Source organism: Triturus cristatus, chromosome 3_2 (genome assembly GCF_964204655.1).
Source record: "Triturus cristatus chromosome 3_2, aTriCri1.1, whole genome shotgun sequence".
Lineage (NCBI taxonomy): Eukaryota > Metazoa > Chordata > Amphibia > Caudata > Salamandridae > Triturus > Triturus cristatus.
In genome coordinates, this window is record NC_140584.1 from 652,049,961 (window position 1) to 652,061,166 (window position 11,206).

General features: G+C 43.9%; 1 protein-coding gene across 2 annotated transcripts in view; it reads right to left on the minus strand.

Moving 5' to 3' along the window:
- RPE (ribulose-5-phosphate-3-epimerase) overlaps positions 1-10,644 on the minus strand; it is a 185,420-nt gene extending 174,776 nt beyond the window's left edge. The window contains exons 1-2 of one of the 2 annotated variants that reach the window (XM_085648597.1): positions 10,421-10,644; positions 10,065-10,299 (exon numbers count right to left, since the gene is read on the minus strand). In XM_085648597.1, the coding sequence (XP_085504723.1) occupies positions 10,065-10,186 (122 nt within the window). In that variant the 5' untranslated portion in view covers positions 10,187-10,299; positions 10,421-10,644. Of the gene's footprint in view, positions 1-10,064 lie in introns of both variants that reach the window. The other variant, XM_085648596.1, reaches the window with a different exon arrangement.
- Positions 10,645-11,206: the final 562 nt, after the last annotated feature.

The following is an 11,206-nucleotide window of genomic DNA, read 5'->3' on the forward strand; positions in this document are numbered from 1 at the left end:
TGGGTGAACCAGTCTTAGTTCAATGGAGCACCTGCAATTCCTCAATTTAGCATGTAAGATTAAAGAAAACAAACCACTCTTAGATAAAGGGAGTTAGGAATATGCCACCCTTTTTCCAGTAGTATTTTGTGTAGTGAAAGTTTTGAGCCTGTACAGAAATTGGAACTTTCAACACATTGCTCTAGCACTTAGGGCAGCAGCAGAAGAAGAAGTGGACACTCAAGAACATTTCAAGATTGCCAATGACCTAACCTGCAGGCCTCAGTTATGTAGATCAGGTGCAATACTGAAAGGTGCTCCTCACTGAAACCAGCCCTTCCATACTAACTGTTGGCAGATCATGCAAACTGCGACAAGTGCTGGGTAAAGGCTGTTAGGCTGGACAATTAAGGACTGGCAGACGTTGTCCCTGCATATTCCAATTTGCTCACAGAAACTTATACCAGCGTCAGATCAACAAGCTAAGAAGCAGAACGGTCCTTAAACCAGTCGCAGTGGGGCAGACATTTACTGATGTCTAAGAACTGGGAGGTACTTTGTGCATGAACTCCACATGACCTCAATTTAAAAACTCAAAACTATTTTCACAACTTTGACCAGTAACTGATGATAAACTAATCATGCTAGCAGATCTAATATTAATTAAGGTACAGGATGGAACTAATAGTGTTATTTTAAATAATGAACTGATCACACTAGATGTATTGACTTCTCCCAAAAGCACAACATCTAATGAGCAAGTTCTGGTGCTTTAAACACTCCCATAGTAACATTATCAAAATACAGAAAAACTGCTACTCACATTTTCATCGCGGTGTCACCTTTTTTGAGCAGAGCGTCCCACCCTCCTTAGTATGACCGGTGGTGTGGTCCGCAGCATGAATGCGAACATTTAGTTGAAATGCCCCGAAGCAAAAAAAATGGCCGGTGCTGCTTTGGAAACACAAGGAGATGATGGACGGAGCGCTGAAACTTTTTCACACTCGCCCCCAGTCACAGATATGGCTTGAATCCATCATCATTCTTTAGCTCACTTTGCCACCCCAGTTCAGACACAGCTATATGCAAATCAGTCTGGGCCCTGTGCCTCATGTTATGTTATTTCAACTTATATAGCTCTCTTGTACCCGTGGGTGTCTTGGCGCTCGCTTTCCGGTTCAACATACTATGCCAAAGAAGCTAGTATCTAAAAAAAACATGTCTAAGTTGTTTTCTAAAATCAAGAACGGTGGGAATCGTCCGGAGATGTAATGGGAGTGAGTTCCACTGCTTGATGGTATTATAGCTAAAGCTCCTGCCACCCCTGATTGTCTTTTTAATTCTAGAAGTGGTCATCACACTGGCATTAGCGGATCGCAGGGGTCTATTAGGAGAGTAACAGCTGAAGATATTCCAGAGAAATGTTGGACCTTCTCTATGCAGAGCCTTGAGGGCAATTCAGTGTGCCTTAAGTTTAAGACGCTGGCCGACAGGAAGCCAATGCAGGTCCTGGATATCTGCCCTAAAAGACTGATATTTAGGAAGGTCCAGGACTAACCTGGCGGCGGCGTTCTGTACCGCCTGCAGCCTCCTAAGTAGTCTGGCTTGGAGGTTTATATATAGACCATTGCAATAATCTAATTCGGACAAAACTAGCGAGGTCACAACTGTCTTTCTGGTGTTTTTTGGAATGAAGGGAATGATTTTTCTCAAACGTTTGATGGTAAGATAAGAAGAGGACACAACCTTGGAAACCTGGGCCTCAAAGTTAAGTTTTTTATCTATAATAAGACCAAGGTTCTTGACTTTAACTGCTGGTGTGGGAGGAGGACCCAGGTTGCCTGGCCACCAAGCCAAAGACCAAGGTCGGAACAGGTTACCAAACAGTACTACTTCAGTTTTGCTTGAATTCAGCTTCAAGCAATGCCTGTTCATCCAGCTGTTAAATGCAATCATACAGTCATGTAATTTGAGGGAGTGATTAACATCCTTATCAACTGTTGAAATTACCCGCTGGGTACCATCAGCATATGAGGTGGGAGTCAAATTAAAACATAATCAGCGGGGCAAGTTCAGAGACATATATGTTGAAAAGTGTCGGCTCAAAGAGGACGCCACAAGGCAAGATGAAGGGCGATGACTTAAGCTCACCTAGGTGTACCGTTTGGGATCTATCTGCTAAGAACGAGGTTAAAAGAGAGAGGGCCTTTCCTCCTATCCCTATGGTTTTCAAACGATGGACCAAAAGAGCATGGGAACAGTCCATCCCGAACCGCCAAGCAATGTCTCGCCTGGGCCAGAAACAAGCATCCTGGACTGTAACACTCCTCTTCAGTCAGGCTAGCTTGAATCCAGTGGCAAAGTGAGCAAGGGACCCACGTTTGGGCACACCCTGCCAACTTACGGCGAGCAAAGCAAACACAAGGAGATGATGGACGGGACGCCGATAGTTTTCAGACACTCACCCCAGTCACAGATCTGGGTTGAATCCATCATCATTCTTAAGCTCTCTTCGCCACCCCAGTTCAGACACAGCTATAGACAAATCAGTCTTGGCCCTGTGCCTCATGGGAACAGTCCAGCCCAAACTGCCAAGCAAAGTCTTCCCTGGACCAGAAACAAGCATCCTGGGACCGGTTTCGAGGTAATACCCCTCTTCAGCCAGGCTAGCTTGAATCCAGTGGCAAAGTGAGAAAGGGACCACGTCTGGGCATACCCTGCCAACTTAGGGCGAGCAAAGCAAACACAAGGAGATGATGGACGGAGTGCTGAAGCTGCTTTGGAACACATAATAATTGTGAACTCCAAAGAAATGCCAGCCATCTTAAATGCTTATCAGTATAAAAAAAAAGTAGGGAGTGCGTGCTTTGGAATCGGGCCAGTCTGAAGCGGGCACAGCATTAACCACTCACTGCCTTCGCAGTTCTCCTTTTTGAAAGGAGGGGGGGGCGAGTGCTTTGAACACGCTGCACGCCTCTGCCAAAATGAAGGAAGCACTCCAAACGTTCGTGCCACAAGGGAAGTGCCCAACACATGCTGAATATAAAGGGACATCAAGTTCTGGCAATGCGCTAGTTGCTTGTGAAATGTGTTGCAACATACAGAGCTGCCGAGAAATAAACATAAGCAATATCCAAATACGAAAGGAAAAAATGAAATAGGTGGCAAGAGGGATGAGGCAGACAAAGCGCTCACCACGCACTGCCTTCAGAGTACTTCCTGAAGGGGGAGAAGCGCATGCTGCACACCTTGAAAAATGTGGTGCAATATACAGAGCTGTCGAGAAATAAACAATCAATACAAATAACGTGGTGGGAGGGGTGAAGCAGACAAAGTGCTCGGGCACGAGGCACAAGCCCTTCATGAACTACAGGATTGGGTAAACAAAGAAAACAAGCATTGGCATAGCCAATAGGTCTTGCCTTTGGGACCTTATAAGTGTTTAGCCATGCAACATTTGTATAACTAAATACTTATAAGGTCCCTAAAGCGAGACCTATTGGCTATGCCAAACGGCAGTGAAAATGAAAGTGATCGCAAGATCGCGATCAAACATCAAAGCGGTCGTGCGGCCGCGAAAGTTAAAGTAATCGCGGTCAAGCGCGGCGCGCGTGCCCGCGCACTGTAGCTCTAGGCTGGCCTGGTAGCACTTTTTGGAGCCTTCTCAATAAGTCTCGCCAGACCAGCGCATGCGCTGGGTCAGGCGAGACCTAAAAAAGAGTGAGCCAACAAACCAAAAATCTATCTCCTGATGGCTTTTCAGTAAGGCCTGGTCAGCAGCTGCGCTTCAAGGAGAGAAGGATACTGCAGATTGTGGAAGTTGAACAGAACACTGCAGTGTGCATACCATGACTCCTACTACACACAACTTGCTGTTGTGGTATTAAAATAGTCAATAAAAAGCACCAGTAAAGCCAATAGGTCTCACCTACGTGAGAGCTATTGGTTTTCTCTTTTTTTTTTGCCATGTTATAGAGCAGTGCAGCATGGCTGAAAGAAAACCTAAATAAGCTATGACGTGGCCAGCGCTGACTGTGTCATAGCGCTGTTTGGGTTGTTTTGTTTTTACTTTCAGCCGTGTTGCACAGAGAACATGGCTAACAAAAAACACTGACAAAGCCAATAGCTCTCACCCAGGCAAGGCATATTGGCTTTGCCAATGCTTCTCTTATAATTTGTAGCTTGCAAAGCTGAGTGGTCTAATGACCAATTGTTATTGGATGAAATATGTCAGGATGAAAAGGGCCAATGTGCATTGTCCCTAAAACATAATTTAGCCATAAAAGAAAATTTAGAGGCAGTACGGGAGGAAGATTTGATTATTCTGCAGAAAAGCAAGCTCGTTTTGTTGATGACTTTTAAAATAAGCATTTGCAATGCAATAGGTCTCGCATTTGTGAGAGTTTAAGCTATTAACATTGTAAATGACAATGCCTTTTATTTAGGTTTTAAAAGCCAAAACATAAATAAAAGGCATTATTATTTACAATGCTAATAGCTCAAACTCGCGTAAATGCGAGACATATTGCATTGCAAATGCTGGTTCCCTTTGAAATCTGGGAATTCATGTCTTGTTTAATCCATAATAAAGCAGGTCTAGATGTCTCATAATTCAAAGGAAGAAAAAAAAAAAAAGGATTGGAGCAGTAAATCACGCATGGGCCTGTGAAACTTCGCGGGTATAAATTAAAAAAAATTAACAACAAAAATAACATATGTACGATCTCCACAATGCAAGAATGCACCAAGCCAAAGATGATTTTAGTACATCTATAGTCGGACTGTTTGATACGAAATGGCGAAAGGGAGGCTAGAGACAGAAAGAAGTTAGTCTTTCAACGCCAGTTCTTTCCAAAGGAGAACGATTCTGGGCAGCGCTTGGTGTTGGTTGAAGTGTGGCGCTTTCTTGCCATTTTCACAACCCAAACACGCTTTAGGAATGAAAATACAGATACAGACTGTGAAACACAGCACTGAGAATTTTTTGTTAGTGATATGTCCCTTCATTATCAAAATTGTCTCCGGCAACCCTCCAAACAGGTTAGATCTTGTTCTTACCGGCTCTCTTTCTGTAGTCCTCGAATGATGTCCATTACAGTAAACAAAAAATGATTTATTGGTCTTGATTTTTTTCTCCAAAATGTCCCTTTTCCTAGTTTTAAAATGTTTTCATGTATGTCCTAGCATCACCGAAAGAGCAAGAAAGTGACTCAGAACTGCGCGCGCTCTTTGAGAGTGTTAGTTAATGAATGCCAGGGAGTTTTTTTTCTTCAGTTTTATATAGGCGAACTCGACTCGAAGGTATTGGAGCGCTTTACACGAGGAGCAAATACATTACACAGAAACATTTATTTTTGGTAGGCACGGGGAGATGAAGTGATTTGCCCAGAACACCAGAAGGTTGAGTGAACGCCGAGACTCAAACCGGGTACCATCTACACCAACCAAATCTGCCATGTCCCTGCTACACAACACCACAATACAAACTGGATTCAAATGCACGCATCTTAACCACAGAACAACGGAGTAATGAGGCAAAGCTTGGGAGGTTTTCCATGGGCGGCTGGAGGCGCATAGGTTGCCTGCAGGGATTAAGGGGCATAACAACAGGGGCTTTATCTCTGCTTTTTTGGCTTTAAAAGCCAAAAAAGGAGAGATAAAACTAGCGGCCTATGAACAACAGGGTGCTAACATGCAAATTTGCATGTTGGCACCCTTTTACTCTACGCTTCCCCTTGCATCTCTAATGAGATGCGAAGGGGGCGTTCCAGAGTAAAATAATAGGAGAAATGTCGCTAAGCGACATTTCTCCTATTATCAAGAATGTCGCTAACCCGGTTAGAAACAAAAAAAGCAGCGCTAACCGCGGTTAACGCTGCTTTTTTACGTCTGGTATTTTTCTGACTTAGCCATGATATCCTATGGAAGGAGGATATCATGGCTAAGTTTGCCTGTCCCGATCAACAAGGTAACGTGAGATTATCGCTGGCTTTCCAGCGATAATCTCACGTTAGCCTGTTAGCGTGAGGATTTTTATCGCTAATGAGATAAGCGTTGCTAATAGCACGCTATCTCAGCGATATAAAATTCACGCTAGCCGGCGATAATTATCCTAGCGCTAAATGCGCTTAGAGATAATTATCGCCGGTTGTTGTTGATATGCCCCCTAATGAGATATTTCACCAGTAACTGAACGCGAGAACCTGCAGGTTACACAGCGATCTCCGTGACATTCACTACATCACTGGAATGGAGATATGCGAGTTGCACTGTATGCCTCTCAGCGAGCGCTCAGCAACCCTTCCACCCCCTTCATCGATTTCACGACGATTCAAGTCTACGATGAGAGATCTCACACACACAGATACCTGCACGGACCACCAAAACCATGGTACCAGTATGAAGCCTGGAGCTTTGCCGGATACACAGGTGTGCGTGCAGCCGGTGCCTCAACCCACTGAGCCGTCTGTCTTTAGGGGTGTACCTCTGACAACAGGGAAATGTGTTATTAAAACCGGTGGCTGACATTTTGTCAATTAATTTCTTTGGCGGTGGAGTTCGCAAACTAACGCCCATTTAGTGTCAGACAGGCCCATTGTACTATCCCCAACCAAGTCTCACCAACCTCGCCACTCCTCCCATGGATCGAGCAGAGTCTGGGGACCCCGAGTCGGACCGCAGACCCGTCCGCCAGACCTCTCTTAGGGGCATATTATCCAGGCCAGGCGATAATTATCGCTCAGCGCTCTTAGTGCGAGGATAATTATCGCTGGCCAACTCTGAATTTTATCGCGGAGATAGCGTGCTATCAGCAACGCTTATCTTCAAAACGATAAAATTCAGAGCGCAAGCTGCCAACTGTGCGATTATCGCTGGAAATACAGCGATAATCGCATAGGGTTTGGCGATAGCTTGCTGATAGGGAAAGGCATACTTAGCCATGATATCCACCTTCCATATGATATCATGGCTAAGTCAGTTTCAAAGCAGGAGTAAGGAAAGTAGCGATAACAGAGGTTATCGCTACTTTTCTTGCCGCTATGCTTCTTAGCGTGAGGCTTAATAATAGGAGAAATGTCGCTTAGCGACATTTCTCCCGTTATTCTGGGGAGGAACGCCCACTTGGCATCTCATTAGAGATGCAAAGCTGGGCGCTAGGGGGAAGAAGCATGGATTCACGCGTTAGCGTGTCTTTGCTAATAGGGCGTTGACATTATCGGCGCTTTTTGTCCAAAAACGGACGCAAAATGGGCGATAATTTTTTAATCGCCTCGTTGATGATATGCCCCAACGTTCGGGACAGAGCCTCGGGAATACGCGAGGACTTCTGCTGTGTTGCTCCATCACCTTCTGGAAGCAGTCCCATAGACTGGACTGAAAGGTAATCCCCTTTTCCGAGACTATAAACTTTACAGACTTTCCTTGGATGTAGATCGACAGAGCCTGGAGACGCCACTGGCCTGGCCGCAGCGGATCCCAGGAGTTACCCCACTGAAGGGACTTTGCGCGCACCACCCTACAGGTCCTGTGGGGGCGCGCAGCAGACAAGATTTGTGAAAGCGACATGTACACTTAAAGACGCAGTGCCATGCAAGTCTCCTGTCCTGGCCAAGCATGACGAGCAGGAGACAGGGAGGGAACAAAACATGCCTCCCTTCCTATTAAAAGCACGCATTTTCGACGCGCACCAATTGGAATCATGGGTGATGCTTCCACCCCCGCTTCGGGAGAGAAATCGAGGACAATAGATATCGCAAAGCGAGTAGCGCAAAGCGAGTAGCGCATGCGCTGCGTCGCTAGGCGAGCCCTAAAAAGCATTTCAGTCCAAAGTTAGCTTTGTACTACTATGTATTTTACAGACTTGAAGCCGCTATGATATCTAACTGATAGTCAAAAAGTCAAAAAGGCTTTATTTCGATAAAAACATATCATAAAAGCTGAATATAAATAGATTTTCCATTTTTAAAAAACATTTACAAGAATCACTAGATTTCATCAATTTTCAACAAAGAGATAAATACATTCTGTACAAGTTAAAAGCAATTAGCAATTTAACAATAAAAAAGAATTAAACATTAATTTTAAGCCTTTTGCTACGTAAATACCAGGCCCATGATAAAAATTTAGATAGACCACAGACATAAAGTGGACGTGAGTCTGACGTTAGGATACGCAGGGCCTCAATGTGTGACCTAGTGCCTAAAAGCCGACACAGTGCTTTGAGCCACTTTTTCCTGGGTTTTACATATTCCGGGCATTGGAACAAGAAATGCGCTAGGGTCTCGGCGCAAGTTGTACAAAAAGGGCAAAAGGCAGTTGTCTGTGCCGGAATTTTCCACCGTGCTGTAAATGCTCTTAGTGGGAGAGTCCCAACTCTAAACTTGAAATAGAGAGCTCTATCGAACGGTTTTTCAATAATGTCCAGATACAGTTCCCGAATGGGTGAGTCCTTAAACTTCAGGAAGTCCTCCGTTAGTTTTCCCAAAGACTGATCAACATATGTTCGGGACATAACCCAATTCCAGTATAGACTTTAGAGTTGCCTTTGGTGGAGATGATCTATTGTCCCATGCTTCACTTAGTCCAAGAGCGATAAGTAAAGCTTTTACATCTCTCAGCCACTTTATTTTGTGCCATCCTGATGATGCCATTATTTCGGACAGTCCTTTAGCGTATTTGGCGAGTTCTGGGACTCGCCACAACCGGGCCCATAAGAGCAATGGCCGGAGTTTTGCAAGATCTGCTATAGAACGACAGCCTAAATCAAACATCAACGGTAAAGTTGGCGTACCCTGAGGGAGCAACATCAATGACCTACAAAATTTGTTTTCCGATTTGGAAAGTTCATCTATGTTTTGGGTACCCCATAGGCCTGCTCCATATAGAGCTGAACTAACTCCTCTTGCTTTATAGATGTCTACAATCGGGGCTATCGGTCTTATTGTGCAGAGACGCTGTTCCTTTAGTAGAGCCCCTGTGACCCTCTTATGGTTTAGAAGCATTTTGGATAAGTGGGAGGTCCATTGCATTGTTTGCGAGATGCGTATTCCTAAGTATCTAACTGATAGTATGAATCCTAAAGTCAAAAGGAAATGACTCTGTCACTATGTTAATAACAATGAACAGTTTACATCCTTCTCCTTGGAACTGCAGTTTGAGGATGAAGAAGCAAATAATGATCCACCTCTTATATACATGCCCAGCCCTATTTAGCCTCAGAGTGATCTACCTAAGGAAAAATGTTAAACATAATATTGTTGAATTGATGTCTGCTTATTTGACATGGTTTAAAAGGCAATATAAACAATGAGTGTGCAAGGATCACAACATTTCTAGACTTATTCTTGCACAAGTAGATCAGAATTAATAACGGTCAGGATCAAGTCAAAGGATTGGATATCGTAAACTAGCATATCGTTAATTTAATCATGATTACAGTTTCTGCATTTCAGGCCCAAACGTATTTGTGTTTTTTGATCAACATTGTATTTTGTAGCCAACTTCTGTATTTTCAATATGAATGCATTTACTTTTTTGTAATCAAATGCAATAAAGGCTTTCAAATCGATCTGCTTACATGCCCAAGAATACATCGTGCTGACTTAGAAGGGAGGTCTGCCTGGAGTAATATTCCGAGACGTGACTATTTTGCAGCATTGCTAATGGAAACTTCAAATTGACCCAGCACGTTAGTTAAGGACCTAAATTGCAACACTAAATATATGTATTGAACACACCCTTATTGAAGTATGTAAGTGGTTGGAACCAAAATGATGTCCCAGTATTGTAGATGGGAATGTGGGCTAGAGAGGAGCCTCACTCGTCTAGATAGTCTTTCTATGAGATGTGACATGAGGAACGAAGCAGCCCACTCTGAAACTGAGGAACCAGGTCCGAATCCGCCTTCTGTTCAACATTGTATGATTTTGGGCAAATCACGTAACCTTTCTGTGCCTAAAAAAAAATCTGACTTTGTCCAGCGTAACCTGGTCTTCATGTAAAGCGCTTTAATGCCTAGACAGTACGCGCTATATAAAACCGCAAAAAATATGAATAGAGCAAGGTAGTCGAGGTCGTAAACTTACCCGTCCATCACGTCCAGGTGCAGGTAATCGGCTCCGCTCTCCATCATACGCTCACATTCCGACGCCAGCCGTGACAAGTCGCTGCCAAGGATGGACGGTCCTATGCGAGTAGTTGAAGCCATGCTACAGCTACTGAGAGTAAGAAAGATTGAAAGAACCAAGTCCCGTGGTGGAGGTACAGAGCAGCAGCAGCAGCGTGGTTGGCCCCGCGCTCCGCCTGTCACCTACGTCACCACTGATATCGAAGTAGAAGAAGAGGAAAGAGGAAGGGGGAGAGGGTTACTGACTGTTGTAATGTAAAAACGGATTTATAGAGCGCAACTATCACCCCACGGGTATCTTGGCGCTGAGATTACCTTAAATTCCAGTGAACACATAAACTACCATACCAGACGGAGTTTCCATAAGCGGTGACTAGGCTCCATTATACCCTAGGAAAGCTTACTGACGAGTTATTTAAACTAACTGTCGATTGAAATCTTTACAGATAACGATTGGACTCTCCAATCACTGCAAACGTTAGATCATTGTACCCATCAGAGCGATACCGCTCAAACATGGCAACTGCGTTCTCATGTAAGCCCTCCCCAGTCGTCATCATGTAGGCTTCTGGGAAGTGTAGTCATTAGTGTTAAACGCACCTTTCGTATATAATTGGAAACACGTTTTCAAAACTACATTTCTCGGCATTCACCAGAGAAAGATATTTGGGGTGGGTGTACTTGCGTAACACAGGTCGTATACAGGAACTGAGAGCTGAAAAAGGGTCTTTTTTCCATTGTCCTTTTTTTTAATTTCGTAATATGGAGAAATTTTACTTTTTAAAGCCTCATTGTTATAAAGAAATAACTGAAGTTGTGGCAGCCTTCTTTTCTCACTTAAAGGTAAAAATGACTTGCATTGGCCCTAGGGAAAACAACTAACTTGCATCTGGACCAAGGGATGATGAGAAACACGTGATAATCCCCAATAACTCTTGCGAGCTGTTCGTTTTCTTAAGAAATGCCATTATTGCTCCAATCAGTGGAAATTTGCACGTGGATTGGAATTCTGAGTTGTGTATCAATTGTCACACTGCACACATTTCCTATGACAGATTTCAGCAGTAAAAATCCAGTAAAGTCTATCTGGAGAAAAGTCTC